This window comes from Somniosus microcephalus, chromosome 3, assembly GCF_052327205.1.
Source record: "Somniosus microcephalus isolate GS21.2 chromosome 3, FLI_Smic_1.0, whole genome shotgun sequence".
Taxonomy (NCBI): Eukaryota; Metazoa; Chordata; class Chondrichthyes; order Squaliformes; family Somniosidae; genus Somniosus; species Somniosus microcephalus.
In genome coordinates this window covers 270,526,613-270,544,050 of record NC_140989.1, presented here as the reverse complement: position 1 = coordinate 270,544,050, position 17,438 = coordinate 270,526,613, and the positions used below count along the sequence as shown (strand labels likewise).

Below are 17,438 nucleotides of genomic sequence, written 5' to 3'. Positions count from 1 at the left end.
CTCAACTCTTCCCCATAACAGTGCAGATGAGATCACAAACAATGTTTGTGGGGGGGGGGGGGGGGAGGGAAAGAGGGGGGTTTAAGATCGAACATGCATGTCTTGCGCCGCTGTGGCATTGTGCATTAGTGCTTAGCCTGTCGATAGGTTTTTTTTGTACAGTAACCAAAAACATGAACCTTTACACCAGAACTTTTAGGACAGAAGCAAAATACAATCATGTGATTACTATTCATTACTATTCTCACAATTATGTGCAAGACATAATTACATAGACTCGCGGAAGTCCGAAGGGACTTTAAAACCTATATAGAAACCCAACAGGTTCCAAACATTAGGTGGTATGCACCTGGGATTGCATAAACACAATTTCAAGTCATCAATCACTTTTCTAAAAAAGCGTAAGCAGACAGATCAGTAGCACAGTTAGAAAATCAGAATAAATAAGTACACCTTCTAGTTGCCGTTAGATGATGAACCAGGACAATATTTATGAACGCAACACACAAACAGCCAAATCACAGTCAGCATGCTTCACAATCTGTGTCCCACTGAAGACCCAAGACTGTTAGCAACATTTACAAGGACCCTACCACTGAGAGCCTAGAACAGGGGTGGAAAAACATTCAAACGTTTGTACTGTAGATGCTCCCAAAAATCAAGGCAAACATCAGATCAAATGTTACAAAAAGAAAGCAATACTAAAATGACACACTTAGCACATTTCCCTACCAACATTCCTGGGAAGTCTTATTACATCCCAATTTACATATAATCAGAAAAGTAAATGATCTTTTTTGGGTGGGGGAGTGGGAAGACAGCGCTATTAAATTCTATAAAGTGCGATATAGCTTGCATTTGTGACATTCAGTACCAATACATCACACCCTATGAAGAAATGGGCCCCAAGTTTGATTTGCTACGTAGCGAAGAACATTGGTACAGTATGGAGGTGCCAAGCAAAAGCACATGTGCTTCCCAACGTTTTTTCAACGATGGAGGTGCTGAAAATGGGAAACGCATCCCCTGGGCTTCCTTCAGGCGCCTTAACTTCCAGCCCACAGTGACGGATAGAAACCTGCGAGCAGGTTGACTACAGTAAATAACTTAAGACCGCCCAAAATTTTACATGTAAACAACATACAAATGCAAGTACACGAATGAATAAATGTTTACCAACACTTTAACTCTATAGCAGTTTACACAAATACAAATTGCTGCACACCAAAAATCTGTTTATTCAAAAGACAATTTTACACATCCCAGTCTGGTATGTACAGACAGCAGTCCTGTTTATGCTGTGGAATTTCCAATTCACTTTAAATATGTCCAGGTTTAAATGACAGATTCCCTTGCATCTTTCCCACACCCATATATCCCCAAACAGCTGCCACTTCCTCTTAGTTTCAGCAGGACTGTGTGGGTGGATCCGAAGCTGCGATCAGCATCACTCTGTAATCAGTTAATAGGAGGAATACCACTGTGGGGACTCCTCTCAGTTTTTCACTCCAAGACGATGCACTAAAATGCCACCCAGCTGAAAAATTCAACAGTTCTCCCTCATCCCACCACCCTCAAAGCAGAGGGACCAACACCATCTAGCTCTATCCTTCCAATTACCCAACAAGCCAATAGACAAAACTAATCCCAATAAAGTTATCCTGGTGTGAACTGAGCCACAGAATGCAAAGACCCCAGGTCGGATTCTTCAGTCTGTACTGGGTTGGACCTCAACCGGGGGGGGGGGGGGGGGGGTTGGAGAGACGTTAATTAGCCATGGCTTCCATTCACCTTCTTGAAAATGGGCATGTGTGGACATCAGGCAAAGACCCAATCAGACTCATCTGCAATACCCTTCATGATTAAATAGACTGCCAACACAAGTCTAGGTTCCCACATGAAGAATGGCTACTTGGATGAGGAGCTGGATAACTGCTATCACCTGTGGAACCACAACTCCACAAGAGGCAAAATGTTCATTAAAGGAGAGAAAATTGGAAGTTGCTTTTTTTCTTAGGGATAAAAAGCAAGTCCTCATGACTGGATTCAACCTCCAAGGTGAAGATAAGCACTGAAGCTGCATAATTACCCAACAGCTCTAATAACCCACCTAAACACAGGCAAACACTTTAACAAAGTAACGATAGATACAAGAGCATGAGGTTTTTTTCAAATTTAAACCCACATAATAAACTGGTGTAACTGTACACAGCACCAGAGAGGCTTAAACCCAACAGCAAAGCAATGAGAGTTTGTGAGCACTATGCAGTACAGTAAGGGGGTGGGGGATGATACACAGGTGAAATTTCTGTCACTGCAATTGCTACAAAATGATCTCATGTACATTTGAAATCCTAACGTGTGCCTGCATGGCTCAAAATGTAATTTTGAAAACAACCCATGAAAGCTATTTAAAAGAAAACACAGCTAATAAACTGCAAACTATTTAATGAAAGGATGTTTAATCAACACCAAAACTTCCGATTTTATCAAGGAGATGCCTGTTGCTACTATAGCCCATTGTTGATCTCCATTATCAGTATTTTTTGGTACAATGTTGCCAAGAAGTTCCAGGAGAAAACACAATCAAAGTATCTACATTTATCACTGGGAGCGATGATGGGAACTCTACACAAGCCCAATGTGGGACACTTAAAATTATCTACTTACCACCACCAGGAGTGTAAAAACCCAGGAGGTTCTCCTAATGTAATATTTTTCTCCCATCGTATCTGCAAAACATAAACAACAAAAAAAACACTCAGAATAAGTACAGAAGAAAAAGGGGGATAGGGAGTCGGGGGCAGGCTGCATTCAGAACTAGTCAGTTGAATAGAATTTTTTTTTGTTTTGTAGCCACAATAAATGGCAAAAGGTTAACACAATTCAAAATGGAGGCGAGATTGTCCGCCTGAGAAACAAAGGCTAAAGCGGAGTGATGGAGATATGCAGTTACCTCTGAGAGGAAGGTCTGTGCAGATTTCTGTGCCCCGACATGAAGCAGATATTCGTACACGTACAGAGCCAACCTGCGGGCGAAGGAGACACAAAGGAGCCGGTTACAAGGCTTTCTATTTATTGCAGCGGGAATGCAGAGGGAGAGAGAGCAAGAGAGGAGCTGGGGGGTTGTCAGCGAGCGGCGCTGCACCCAGCCCGCCCCGCCGGACACAATGTTTCATTCAGTTTCTTTAAAGAAGCGGAAACGCACAGCGTGCGAGTCAAAAACATAATAATGAAAAGAGATTTAATCCCCGGGATTTGCAGCGGCCGCTGTCCGGCCCCGGGGAGCCAGTAAACGGTGAGAAATCTCTCATTTTTTCAAGCACCAAAATTAAACTTACTTTTCTCGAGCCTGCCCGTCCGAGGGCACCGCCGAACCTTTGCTTTTGGCGAACATGCTTTTTGGGGAAGGAGCTGCCTGGCGTCGGGCACCTGTCAAACCATCAAACCCGGGGCGACCCCATCGCCGCGTCCGCGCACGCAGCCCAGCCCCGGCAGCGGAAAGGGCGGCCTCGGCCCCGCCTGCGGCGCGAGAGCGGCAGGGGGCTCGGCCAATCGACTGCCGGTGTCATGCGTCAATCTCTCCCGCTGGCCAATCGGTACCTTCCTCGCCGCGTCAATCACCCGCAGGCCGCTCTCCCCCTGCGCCAATCAAACCCAGGCAGGTGGGCGGGAGTTTCCCGCTGGAGTGACTGGCCAGTTTGGTTACAGAGACGGGCTGCGCTGATTGGTCGACTGCTGAGATACATCGACAGGGGGAGCCTGGAAACTGTGCCCAGGAGTTTCTAACACCCCCCCCTTCCCCTTACGCTATTCCAGGCTAGGGCGGCATCCCCCCGCTTGGCGGCAGCTGTAAAAACCTGGGACGGAGTCGTGCATTCGGCAGAAAGTCCAAACAAAAATTAAACAAAATCCCATTGTTTTAACGCTCAAATCTTTTTCTCTCGCATTCATTTTTGTTTTGGTTAAACGTTCTGGATATTACATTATTTTCTAGTTATTTTCCCATAGTAATTGATGTATTTTCGTTGCTTATCAAAAATGCAATGTTTCTGCTTTAACAAAGTCGACCGCCCCCCCCAACCCCCTCGGGCAGTGAAAAGGAGATGTTAGGTTCATACAGAGTTAAGTGCAGAGCTGTACAAAACCGGATTCTGATTACTCGGTTTTAAATCAATGTTGCAAAACCCTAACGCACATGAACAAAAGCGCATGCAACGCAAAGCATATGGTTCAGGTAAAAATATAACGCGTGGAGAGGTAGTTCAGAATAGAGCTGCACAAAAGTGACTGCACTGTCATTAATTATTCGCGCGATGCTCTAATATCTTTATTTTTGTGTGGTAGAATATATTTTGCCCCCTTTTAAGGCTCCCTGGTGCGAATAGGAGAATGAGAAATGCAACAGTTTGGAACTGATCGAAACCGGTTTGCATGCACGTGATGTGCAGTAGTTTTCCATTCAATTGGATCGGATCCTATAGACTGCAACTCATTCTGGAACAGGCACTGGGAGCGGTGGCGTTTACCAGTTTGCTAAATCCTTCTAGTTAGTAACAATATCAGACCCCCCCCCCCCCTCATTCAACAGCAGTGAAAAAGCCCGAGCCATCCTGTGCACAATCAATGCGAGGCTTAACCGTCTAGACCCAATGTTTAACTTCTCCAGCTTCCAGGATGGTTTATAGTAAATTATTCAGAACCGGCTTCCTGCGTGCATGAAGTATAAACATATCTAGATTAATCGGTAATTTCTGTGACCACAACCAGAATTATTGTTCGAATCCATGCATCTTGCCTTAGGTCGATTTTAAATTACGTGTGTGTGTGTTTATACAAGGTCTGTTTGTTTGTATATTGCAGTACATATAACCGTGTAACCACAAAGAAATACAACCCATTTTAAACGCTTTGCGAATACTATTTCTCAAACAGACAGAACCATCCCTTTTTAAAGATGTTACAATTTTCAGTTCAGAACTTGAATTAATTACCTTTGTGAACAATGACTTCACTGATTTTTTTTTAAGGGAAAAAAAGTAGAAATCTTAAACCATATCCGGGATCTGTATTTTAAACCTGGCATCAGCATTAAATGTACCGCACAAAAACGCTCCAACTCACCACGACTTGGCTTTTAGGTGTATTGTATAGGTAACTGAACTTAAAAATGCTCTATTTACTGTATTTTAATGCCAGCCTAGAGTCTGAATTCGGGGACACTGAGAAGTGTACATGCACGAGCCTAAAAATACCGGCTGTAATTTGCATAACCACAGCCCATGCAAGCTGCAACTGAATACTAGTACAGTACTGTCATGCTTTTTTCCAAACTTGCCTATTAAAGTCGTCTAGCACCACGTTCTACTGAGCTATAGGGGCAGACGATCTAGGTTCAATTGCTACTCTGACAAAGGCTTTACATCTAGAACTTAATTTGCTATTCTCTTTTCAGGTGCCTGCAGACTTGCTACCTGTTTCCAGTATTTTTGGTTTTATTTCAGATTTCTTGTATTTGCATTTTTTTCATATTCGAATTAACTGATCTCAACAAGGTTTGCTGCAGTCCTTTAAAGTCATCAGAAACAAACTGCTGCCTCCTTTTGTTTTAGTGTTTTATTTTTTAAAGTAGGCATATTATTTCATTAAAAAGCTGTCATTTAAGCATACAATGTAATTGCAGACTTGAAGTCCAATCATTAAATAAGGGGTGTTTCACACAAAGCATTTTCATGGTTCTTGGGTCAGCTAAACAATCTTCAAAGTCCTCCATTTGTCATTATTGCTTCATTGGGTTCTTGTGATTTCAAGCAACTTCTGTGTAAGTGAGGTCTCTTTGGGGTTGAGTCAGCGCAAAGGTTGCACACCTAACAATGGGAGATTAGAACTGAGCCGATCCTCTCTGGCAGACTCAACAATTTGATACTTGAGACAGATACAGTATGCCAGGGCACTCTTTATGATTGGTGAACTTGGTTGGCTCAGCGCTGGGACCTGGAAGGATACATGTCACTGGGGCCTGAGACTCTTCACACTTGCTTCCAGATAATCTCTAAAGTAGGGAGGCTGTAACTGGACAAGCAGTTCACTGGTGCTCTGTATGCAGTTTTAGCTGGTTAAACTCCAGCAGTACCCCATCACAAGATTGGGGATCCCTAACTCTAAGTTTTATGAACTTAAGTAAATGGGTGTATGCTTATGGGAAGAGAGTGTGCACTCCAAATGAGACAAATGGAAACTATACTTACATGGATTTCCTAATAGTTTAGTTTGGAGATTCTTAAGCATGGTGATGGGATTCCACATTTAATAGGCTTGTGACCAAGTTAAAAAAGAAATATGTGATCTGCAGAATGAATTTATTGGCCAGCAATAAATTCACAAATGATAGTGGCTGAAAAAGTTTTGCAGGTTGTCCATTAAGTTTCACACACATATGGGATGTGAGTGTAGACACATGGATAGACAATCATATATAGATAGCAATATTGTTCTTTGGACTAAACCTATACTTGCAATCCACATTCATTGCAGGCAGTGTGTCTATGCAAATAAAAAAGCTTTTCAGACCTTCAGGACACCATTTTGTCCTCAAATCCCAAAACTGCTTGTGTAGATACTGAAACTTAGAACAGAGTTCCTGAACTTCTCTTTCTCCATACAAAATTAATTATTCACATTTGGTGAGATATTAAAGATGGTAATTAGTCCTTTGTCTGCCTCAGGAACACAGTATTTATCTATGTTTCCAGACAGGTTTCAAAAACGTTTTGGCAATGAATTGACACATATGTTGCAATGCCTCCTTTGTAAATGAGAAAAAAACAGACTCTATACTGTTGCTTTCTGAGCTTCTGAAGCAAAACCACATAGCTGTTCTTTCATTGCCTGGAAAATTGCTGACTTGCCAAAGTAAGAGATTGTGTACAGTCATGATGTTCATGTTTTTTTTCTGTTAAAGCTTCTGATAAATCTTTCAGTTCTAGAAGTGATCTGTTCATCACACATTTTTTACAGATGCACTAAAAGTAATCTTCAAGCCCTTGCACTTGCTTCTCTCCGGTGCATCTCATAATGTATCTTTGAAAGTCTCTTCAAAGTGTTTGCATAATGCAGGGTGGGAGTTCCAGGCAACATTGGAAACTTAGAATCACCCAATGAGATTCAACAATTTTGCCAATCTTTTGCAGTTTGACTCCTAGCTCTCTTTTATTCTTGTAGTCATGCTGTTCAATGAATACAGTGATTCAGTAAAAGACTTGAAGCAATTGATGCCATAAACCTCTCCAATTGTGGCCCCTACAGCCAGTTCAAGATGATGAACTAAGCAGTCCCAGGTAATGACTGAGCTTGGAAACTCATTCTTAAACAGCCACAGCTTCTTTGTTTTATTCCAAACATCACAAGCGCACTATCACTGCGCATTCTTGTCCAAATTTCTTGCAGATCTCTTATTATCCCACAACTTTCAAAGTATACTGGAAGATCTAAGTTGATTATAGTGGCTTTGGCTCTACTAAGTTCAATCAAGCCAAAGAAGACAGTGATCAGTTTATCATTTCAAAACAAGCCATGCAAATACAAAATCAATGTAGACAGGTTACAGGTGAATGTGCTTTCATCAATGAAAACAGTTGTTGATATTCATTGACTTTTTTCAGAACTTCCTTAGCTGCCAAATGTGCTCTAGGATTTTTTTTGCAAGTGTTTCATTATGAAAATTGCTTTCTTCTCTGATTTTTCCTTCAGCCCATTCTTTTGACAAATGCAGTCTCTACACATTAGCTTACACTTTCAATGGAGAGGTCCTCACAAGCTTTGATATTTCTGCAGACTGAGCATTCCAGACAGGAACTCTTCAAAAGTAGCTATGGATATGCCTCTTTGAAATACTGTACACCTATTGCTCACTGCTCCTGGAATCGGGGAGCTAAGCACAAACCAGAGATTCAGCAAGGCACCCCAAGGTCAGTCCTGGTTCGCATCTCTGTGTTCTGGCATAACCCGCCTATCTTGTTCAGAAATGTGTTCGTTCTGGCTGTCGAGGTCAGATTTAGTCACAATCAAAGTTTCACAGACACATGCTCTCAGCAATTGGTTGCTTACTGTGTAGGATGTTTCGTTTCAAGGTTTGTAATTTACCCATGTTGTTTCTTTGCGTTAGACAGGTATGAGAACAGAGTTGTTTGTAAGTGGTTTTCTGCCATCTTGAGTTACATGCAAAAAGTAGAGGTGTGGCAATGTTCATTTTAACTTTCACTGCCTAAATTTAATTTAGATAATTTTTTGTTCATTTGAGTTACTGAATTTTCAATGATTGAAATAGTGAATTATAACTCAATTGCCATATTTTTCTGGCGTATCTCCCAGCCTCCTAACTACAATGTGGGGCAAATGCCCCTAAATTGTGACAATGAGACACAAAAACCAAGTAAGTGCATAAATTAGAATACAGGTATATATCACTTTGAACTGTCCAATACTGCTCCCTAATGCATGGATATAAGGCAGACAACACGGTGAAACTTATAAAGCTATTACTGTTCAATGATGAACTGAGGGCTGACCTTTTTGAAAAGCCCTGTGTGATCAATAGTTGACCATCTGCTATATTTTCAAACTAGTATGGCATTATGTGAACTGTGAGGTCTTCCCTTACATGGAAAACAACACAACAACAGACCTAAGATAATGATGGAGAGCAAGCTAACGTCGGATTTTGCAAGCCGCTGTTGGTTATTGGATTGTAACTTTTTGATTCTGCTTACTTTTTGATGAGGTGCAAGGTGCCTTGTTTCTTCTGTGCACCCTTATCTGCTGCGTAGAAAGTGAGCGTTCATACTGCTCGATATCCTGCCTCCACCTTTGGCTGTCATCACCATCTTAAATTTGTCAGTGGGAGCGCTCCACCACTCTGCATGCACTGTGCTAAGGCACCCATTGGCAGGCATTAGCATAGCCTGCTTCCACCCATTCGCTAACACCACTGAGAATACAAAACACTGTTCCGACTACTTAATGGGTAGTAAGAGAACTCTGATTGGAGGCCTAGTGTGATCCACTTCAATTTGCCATAAAAACAGTTCAAGTCTCTGAGACATGGTGTACATTACACACAGGCAGGCAGTATAGGTGCTATGATTGGCCTCAGAAACCTTGAGCTAAGGAGGGAAAAATCAGCCAATGTTCCCACTCCCTTTCATTCTCCACATTCTGAAAAGTGTGCAAGTGGATGTCACTTGTGATGCCCTCACAGTTAAATAGTGTGCCAACACTCATTTTCTGGGCTTGCTCACACATGAAGAATGGCCACTTGAGCACGGTATCAGAAGGTGACTAACACCCGTGGAACCATATAATTCCACAGGCACATGTTTCCTTCTAGCATCGCATCTAAGGATCATTCTTGATATGTAAACCAGCCTATTCAACTATGGGATCATCACAGACAACTCAATCCTCTTCTCACCTGATATACCCCAACTTGCACTTCTCAGCAGGTGACACTGGATAGGGATCAGGAGTCAGAACCGTAGATGATTTGCCCTTTCCCTAGACCAGAAAGACTGAAGTAATTTGAACCAACCCTAACTAAGTTCAGCTATCTCAGTGCAGACGAGTGATCAAACCTGGGACTTCCCTGGCCTGTATGGCTCAGTACCAAACCAGATAGTGAAATTTCTCATGAAACCACTGAGCAGCCTTATTTTCAGTTTTTATGAGTTGTATTTCCTCATTTTTGTTTAAATGCCATTTTGTGTTGCCTTTAAACCTGTTCAGAAGAAGAGTTTTTTTTTGTTTGGATGGATAAGATTGTAGCATAATATGTTCCTCGAAGTTTCCTTTGATCAGTGACTATGTAAAGGGCAGTTTCAGGATCAGGATGCTTCATTAGTTACAGGATGAATGTTCCTTTATATTTCCAGTTCAATGTATCATACTGAAATTAACAAATTGCTTATTGCAGTTGAGACTCAAGCTAGTGTACCTGAAGACCTGTGATCATCTGTGACAATGCTCAAAGTCTACACTCTGCTTTCAGTTTTTTAAGGAAGGTCCATGATACTGAATGTGTTCAGAATTTTACATCTCTGCTGTCTCAGCCAATACAGATCGGCTCAAATCCATTAAAATGTGGGAACAGGAATGAAATCTCACCTGAGTTCAATCAATATTCCCACAATGTTTCAGGGTTTATATAAAATAGAGGACAGAGCACAGGAAGCAGCAGGATGTATGGAGACTGGAAGGTTATATAAAGGATACACTGTGGGGATCCACTGGGGATGCAGAGGGCACAACATGATACACAGAGTATAATGTAGTAAAGAATATACTGGGGGAAGATGTTCATTTATTATTTCCCTACCCCCAAGGTGTGTTCTTCTTAGGCTGCGGTGTACCCTTTATTTGCCATTCTGTAACCTCTATATCCCACAGTGTAACATTTATACCACCGCTTCTGCTGCCCCCACGGTGTATCCCTTGTGACTCCATTCCAGTTGTGCTGACTCAGGCTGCGGGCAGGGAAGCTGTGGTATTAATGAGCTGTTACAGGAAGTTCCCTTTTAACAGGATTGCCTTTGAGGTTACTGCAATCTAATAGCTGCCATGATCAAAACAAACAGTAGCAAATTTGTGTTTTGAACAAACCTAAATGTTAAACAAACCAACATTTGCAAAAATTAAACAAATTAGTGAGTAGCATTGTAACCTACATCTAACTATGTGGTTGCAATTGAGAATCTCATTCAAGAGGAAATGTACTGTACCACTGTGGAACTAGCCATGTTGGGAGACCATACACATTCATTTTAAAATAAAACTTAAACTATTAAACACTGAATTTATTTTTGAATTATCACCCCCTTCCCCGAAAAGGTACTGACCGATTCTAAGGGTGTCCTGCCAATGATAGTTCTCCGTACTTTACTTAACTGGCCGTTCCTCAAGTGGGGAAGGTGGTGTGTGTTGCCAGGCCATTCAACTGCCTGGGCAGCTGAGCCTGATTGTATTGCTATCTGACACATTGTGTAGCAGGAATCACTGGATAGTGATGAGGATCAGACAGAAAACTTGATTCATTCTTACCCCTCCCTAGCCAGAAGTAGAACCCTGTTCAGCTAATTCAGCACTTACTCGGAATCAAATCTAGGATCTCCTTGGTGTGCATAGCTTGGTATTTACACCAGGTGATGCATGTTTCCACTGCAGTCAGGAGGGCATACACCCTGCAGATTGACTGCCTGCCTTTGGGATTCACTGTTAACAGATGTACCATTGCAGAATCCTGCTTGAATGGACATTTTGTACTTTGATGATTTCACAGTACACCCACACATGCACCATGAATCAACAATGATTAAACCAGAGGACATATGTACAGACCCCAAATGCTGTATTATTAAAGGTCATTGTTGCAACACTAACTTTCCGGAATAGCAAGGAATACTATGTTGACCAATGAAGTAACTGTGCTGTGCAGCATTTGTATCCCTGCAGCTTGAACTTGTGTAATTCCTTTCTTTATTTTTTTCAGTCACACTCCTTGAACCATGCATTGATTATGGCCACAAGGACAGGCAGCTCACCTCAGTATTCTGCCAATATTGTCCTGAGTGAGCTATTAGAAATTAGACACAAAGCTGGGTGGGCGTGTGTGCTGTGAGGAGGATGCCGAGAAACTCCAGTATGATTTGGACAGGTTGGGTGATTGGGCGGATGCATGGCAAATGCACTATAATGTGAATAAATGCGAGGTTATCCACTTTGGTGGCAAAAACAGGAAGGCAGATTATTATCTGAATGGCAATAGATTGGGAGAAGGGGAAGTGCAATGAGACCTGGGTGTCCTTGTGCACCAGTCGCTGAAGGCAAGTATGCAGGTGCAGCAGGCGGTTAAGAAGGCAAATGGTATGTTGGCCTTCGTAGCGAGAGGGTTCGTGTACAGGAGCAAGGATGTCTTGCTGCAGTTGTACAGGGCCTTGGTGAGACCACACCTTGAGTATTGTGTGCAGTTTTGGTCGCCCTATTTGAGGAAGGATGTTCTTGCCATGGAGGGAGTGCAGCGAAGATTCACCAGACTGATAACTGGGATGGCAGGAATGACGTATGAGGAGAGATTGGGTCGATTGGGCTTATACTCGCTGGAGTTTAGAAGAATGAGAGGGGATCTCATTGAAACTTATAAAATTCTAACAGGACTAGACAACTGGATGCAGGAAGGATGTTCCCGATGGCGGGGGAGTCCAGAGACAGGGGGCACAGTCTAAGGATAAGGGGTAAGCCATTTAGGACAGAGATGTGGAGGAATTTCTTCACCCAGAGAGTGGTGAACCTGTGGAATTCTCTACCACAGAAGGCAGTTGAGGCCAATTCTTTAAATATATTCAAGAAGGAGTTAGATATATTTCTTAAGGCTAAAGGGATCAAGGGATATGGGGAGAAGGCAGGGACAGGGTACCGAATTTGGATGATCAGCCATGATCTCATTGAATGGCGGAGCAGGCTCGAGGGGCCGAATGGCCTACTCCTATCTTCTTATGTTAATAAGGCAGGGGATATCACACTTTCCGATTTTCCTATTCCACCCCACTCCCATACCTAGCCTCAACAGGATCCCTCTCCACAGTAGCATGTCAAGATCAGAAGCTCTGCAGAATGGAAGAGCTGATATTGCATTTTCCCATTCCTTTCCTCCACGCCCTATAATACTGCACTATGCTGTTTCATTATCGGGGCATGCATGGCCAGTGAGGTGACAACATCATGGCATTGACGATCTCATTATGCCTAAGGCAAGAAAAAACTTGCATTTATATAGCGCCATTCGCAACCCCAGGACATCCCAAAGCACTTTACAGCCAATGAAGTACTTTGAAGTGTAGTCACTGTTGTAGGAGGAAGACAACAAAGCTTAGCTCCCTGGATGATTTATCCAATGAGTTATACAGACCAGAAGATTTGGTCTTCAATCTGTACTGAGCTAGCTAATCTTAAATGGGGCAGCGGCAGGGACACTACAATTGGCTTCATCATCTCGAGGGTTAGGGAGGTGAAAATCAGACAAGGTTCCTGCTGCTGAGCTCTATCTAGGGACCCCCGCTGCAAGTGCTTGTGTGTGGACACCAGGTAAGGACAGAATCAGGTATGGCTATGTTGCCCCCATGGTAGAATCCCTTTAGTACAGCTTTTAGCCACCCACAGCTATTGCGATTCTACAGGTGATTCTAACCATCTCTTTGACTACTTGCTTAGGCTAAACCCAGCTATGCACAACCTGTCATTTGATAATGAGTATAACTTCAAGCCCACATCTACTCTATCACCAAGACCACATCCAGTCTATCACCAAACCCACATCCAGTCCATCACCAAGACCAGCTTTTTTTTTTACCTCCATATCACCTACCTCTATCCTTCCCCCACCTCCATCACTGCTGAAACTCTCAGCTGTGTCTTCATCATCTGTAGGCTCAACATCTCCAGTGCTCTTCTCACTGGCCTTGCAAGCTCCATCCTACAAAAACACCAATTCATCCAGACTTACTCCTGCTCACTTATCACCTTGGTCTTTGCAGACCCTCACTGGTTCCCCACCCCAATGCATTGATTTTACAATCATTGTCGTTGTTTAGAAACATTTTCATCGTCTCCTTCGACCCTACACCCTAGCTGATACCTTCTACTCTTCTGGGTCTGGATTATTGTGATCCCTCACCACCACCACCCCCCTTCCACCATCAAAGGCGGAGCCTTGACATCAGCATCACTATGCTCTGGAATTATCTACCGAAACCTCTCCTCCTTACAACAGTGACTCCACTTCAAAAGTACTTCATTGGCTGTAAAGTGCTTTTGAGACGTCCGGTGGTCGTGAAAGGCGCTATATAAATGCAAGTCTTTCTTTCCAACACCTTTAAAAGCCTCCAACACCTTGAAAAATCTCGTCTTGCGAAGTCTCACTATATTTTATTTATATAAATGGAAGTTCTTGTTGAGTAGCCTCAGTAGAAAAGCTCACACATTAAAAAAACACCCACTTGAACCAGGTACTGACCAGAGGCTGTGGAACCACGCACCAACAAACAAGTGGGGAGAAAATTAGCCCCAAGAAAGTCACTAAAAATAACGTAATAACAACAGAAAATGCTGGAAAAACTCAGCAGGTCAGGCAACATCCGTGGAGAGAAATTTGAGTTGACGTTTCGGGTCGAACCCTTCTTCAAAACTGGAAAGAAAAGAAAATAGATTGAAGGCAGGGCTGCGATCGGACAAAAGAAGTGAAAGAAACAAAAGAAGTAAAAGAGACAATAAAAGGAATTAGAAGCTAGACAAGATGGAAATAGGCTGAGATTAGGTGTAAAGTGTACTGGCAGGGCAAGAGATAGCTGCCAGGTGTGAGAGAAACAAAAGGAAAGGGGGGGGAAGGAGTGGAAAATTACAAGAAAAAATGTAATAGGGGCCGAGGTTATGATCTGAAATTGTTGAACTCGATACTGAGTCCGGAAGGCTGCAGAGTGCCTAATCGGAAGATGAGGTGCTGTTCCTCGAGTTTACGTTGAGCTTCCGTGGAACAATACAAAAGGCCAAGGATGGTGAGGTCCGAGTGGGAATGGAGCGGTGAATTAAAATGACAGGTGACCGGAAGCTCGGGGTCACCCTTACGGACTGAACGGAGGTGTTCCGCAAAGCGGTCACCCAATCTGCGTTTGGTCTCCCCAATGTAGAGGAGACCGCATCGTGAGCAGCGAATACAGTATACTAGATTGCGAGAAGTACAAGTAAATCGCTGTTTCACCTGGAAGGGGTGTTTGGGGCCCTGGACAGTGGGAAGGTATAGGGGCAGGTGTTACATCTCCTCCGCTTGCACGGGAAGGTGCCAGGCAAAGGGGAAGGGCTGTTTGGGGTGATAGAGTGGACTAGGGTGTCTCGGAGGGAGCGGTCCCTACGGAATGCTGAAAGGGGAGGGGAGGGGAAGATACATTTGGTGGTGGGATCACTTTGGAGGTAGCGGAAATGCCGGAGGATGATCCGTTGAATGTGGAGGCTGGTGGGGTGAAAGGTGAGGACAAGGGGAACCCTATCGTGGTTCCGGGAGGGAGGGGCAGGGGTGAAGGCAGAAGTGCGGGAGATAGAACTGACATGGTCGAGGGCAGTGTCAACCACGGTAGAGGGGAATCCTCGGTTGCGGAAAAAGGAAGACATGTCTGAAGCACTGGTGTGAAAGGTGGCGTCGTCGGAGCAGATACGGCGGAGATGGAGAAACTGGGTGAATGGAATAGAGTCCTTACAGGAAGCGGGGTGGGAGGAAGTGTAGTCCAGGTAGCTGTGGGAGTCAGTGGGCTTGTAGTGAATATTGGTCGATAACCTATCCCCAGAGCTGGAGACGGAGAAGTCGAGGAAGGGAAGGGAAGAGTCAGAGATGGACCATGTGAAGGTGAGGGAAGGGTGGAAATTGGAGGCAAAGTGAATGAAATTGTCAAGTTCGGGGTGAGAGCAGGAAACGGATCCGATACAGTCATCAATGTATCAGAAGAAGAGGTGAGGGAGGGGACCCGAGTAGGATTGGAACAAAGATTGTTCCACATAGCCCACGAAAAGGCAGGCATAGATAGGACCCATGCGGGTACCCATGGCAACACCTTTGATTTGGAGGAAATGAGTGGAGTTAAAGGAGAAGTTGTTCAATGTGAGAACAAGTTCAGTCAGGCGGAGGAGGGTCGTGGTGGATGGGGACTGGTCGGGCCTCTGTTCAAGGAAGAAGCGGAGCGCCCTCAGGCCATCCGCGTGGGGGATGGAGGTGTAGAGGGATTGTACGTCCATGGTGAAAAGGAAGCGGTTGGGGCCAGGAAACTGGAAACTGTTAAAGTGGCGGAGGGCGTCCGAAGAGTCGCGGATGTAGGTGGGAAGAGACTGGACAAGGGGAGAAAAGAGTCAAGATAGGAAGAGATAAGTTCCGTGGGGCAAGAACAGGCTGAAACGATGGGTCTACCAGGGCAGTCCTGTTTGTGGATCTTGGGAAGGAGGTAGAAGCGGGCTGTGCGGGGTTGGGGAACTATGAGGTTGGTGGCAGCGGGGGGAAGGTCTCCAGAGGAGATGAGGTCAGTGACAGTCTTGGAAACGGTGGTTTGATGTTCGGTAGTGGGGTCATGGTCCAGGTGGAGGTAGGAGGAGGTGTCGGAGAGTTGGCGTTCAGCTTCCGCTAGGTAGAGGTCAGTACGCCAAACAACAACAGCACCACCCTTGTCAGCGGGTTTAATGACAATGTCAGGGTTGGATCTAAGAGAATGGAGTGCTGCAAATTCAGAGGGAGGTAGGTTGGAGTGAGGGGAGCAGAGAAATGGAGATGGCCGATGTCACGGCGGCAGTTAGCGATGAAAAGATCTAGAGAGGGTAAGAGGCCAGGGGGAGGGGTCCAGGTAGAACGGGAATTCTGCAAGCGGGAGAAAGGGTCAGTTGTGCGGGGGGAAGACTCCTGGCCAGAGAAGTGGGCACGGAGACGAAGGCGGCGGAAAAAGAGCTCAACATCATGCCGAGCTCGAAATTCATTGAGGTGGGGCCTCCATGAATAATGTGCCTTTGAATTTGTTAGAAATAAGCTCAGCACCACAGGAGCAGAGATTTATTTGCATTAAACATTTTTCTCCCCAAACAGCTTTACCATGAAGGTTGATTGTGGAACTAAATGTTTTGAAAACATTGGAGCCCAGCATGTTGGGATTGGGTCCGAGAGGGGAAGATTTACCACTCTTCCAGAGTTTGCAAAGCACCGGCTGCATAGTCGGTCCGTAACCCTCCAGCCCCGGGGGTCCCGGTATAGTAACTCCCACCACCTTCACCCCGGGAGAGACGGCACCGATCCCAGCAACACGTCCCGCAGCCCAGATCGACCCCAGGAATAACCCGGGGTGGTTTCCGAGCAGAGGCAGGCGGTCGGACCGGCCCGGTGTGGCCACCCGTCCACCCTCCCATGCGGCCGATTACCGAGTCCCGGCCGCTCCGTGTGTGTGTGTGTGCCAGCCCCTTCCCAACCGGCCGGCCTGACCATCCCAGCCCCTCCCCAACCGGCCGGCCTGACCATCCCAGCCCCTCCCCAACCGGCCAGCCTGACCATCCCAGCCCCTCCCCAACCGGCCGGCCTGACCAACCCAGCCCCTCCCCAACCGGCCGGCCTGACCATCCCAGCCCCTCCCCAGCCGGCCCAGTGGGAGGGAGCCGCTCGGCCGCTGTGGTGTGACCGAGTTCAGACCGCTCCTGCCAAGCACACAACAGACACAACTTTCTCCCTCTCGCCCCCTCCTCCCCGCACTCCGTCCTTCCCTCTGATTCTCCCAAGTTCCTCTCTGGCTGTTTGTCTTTTTGATTTTTTTCTGTCCCTCCCTCTCCCTGTCGTTTCGCTCGATCTTATTCTTCTCTCACCTTTTTTCTCCCTATTT

General features: G+C 44.9%; 1 protein-coding gene across 12 annotated transcripts in view; it reads right to left on the bottom strand.

The window, feature by feature from the left end:
* Window positions 1-3,609, bottom strand: part of LOC147121931 (single-stranded DNA-binding protein 3) — a 167,140-nt gene extending 163,531 nt beyond the window's left edge. For 2 of the 12 annotated variants that reach the window (XM_085982501.1, XM_085982509.1), the window contains exons 1-3: window positions 3,342-3,609; window positions 2,957-3,029; window positions 2,671-2,732 (exon numbers count right to left, since the gene is read on the bottom strand). In XM_085982501.1, coding sequence (XP_085838627.1) covers window positions 2,671-2,732; window positions 2,957-3,029; window positions 3,342-3,397 — 191 coding nt within the window. In that variant the 5' untranslated portion in view covers window positions 3,398-3,609. The remainder of the gene's footprint in view (window positions 1-2,670; window positions 2,733-2,956; window positions 3,030-3,341) is intronic. The other 10 variants (XM_085982504.1, XM_085982505.1, XM_085982506.1 and 7 more) reach the window with 9 other exon arrangements.
* Window positions 3,610-17,438: the final 13,829 nt, after the last annotated feature.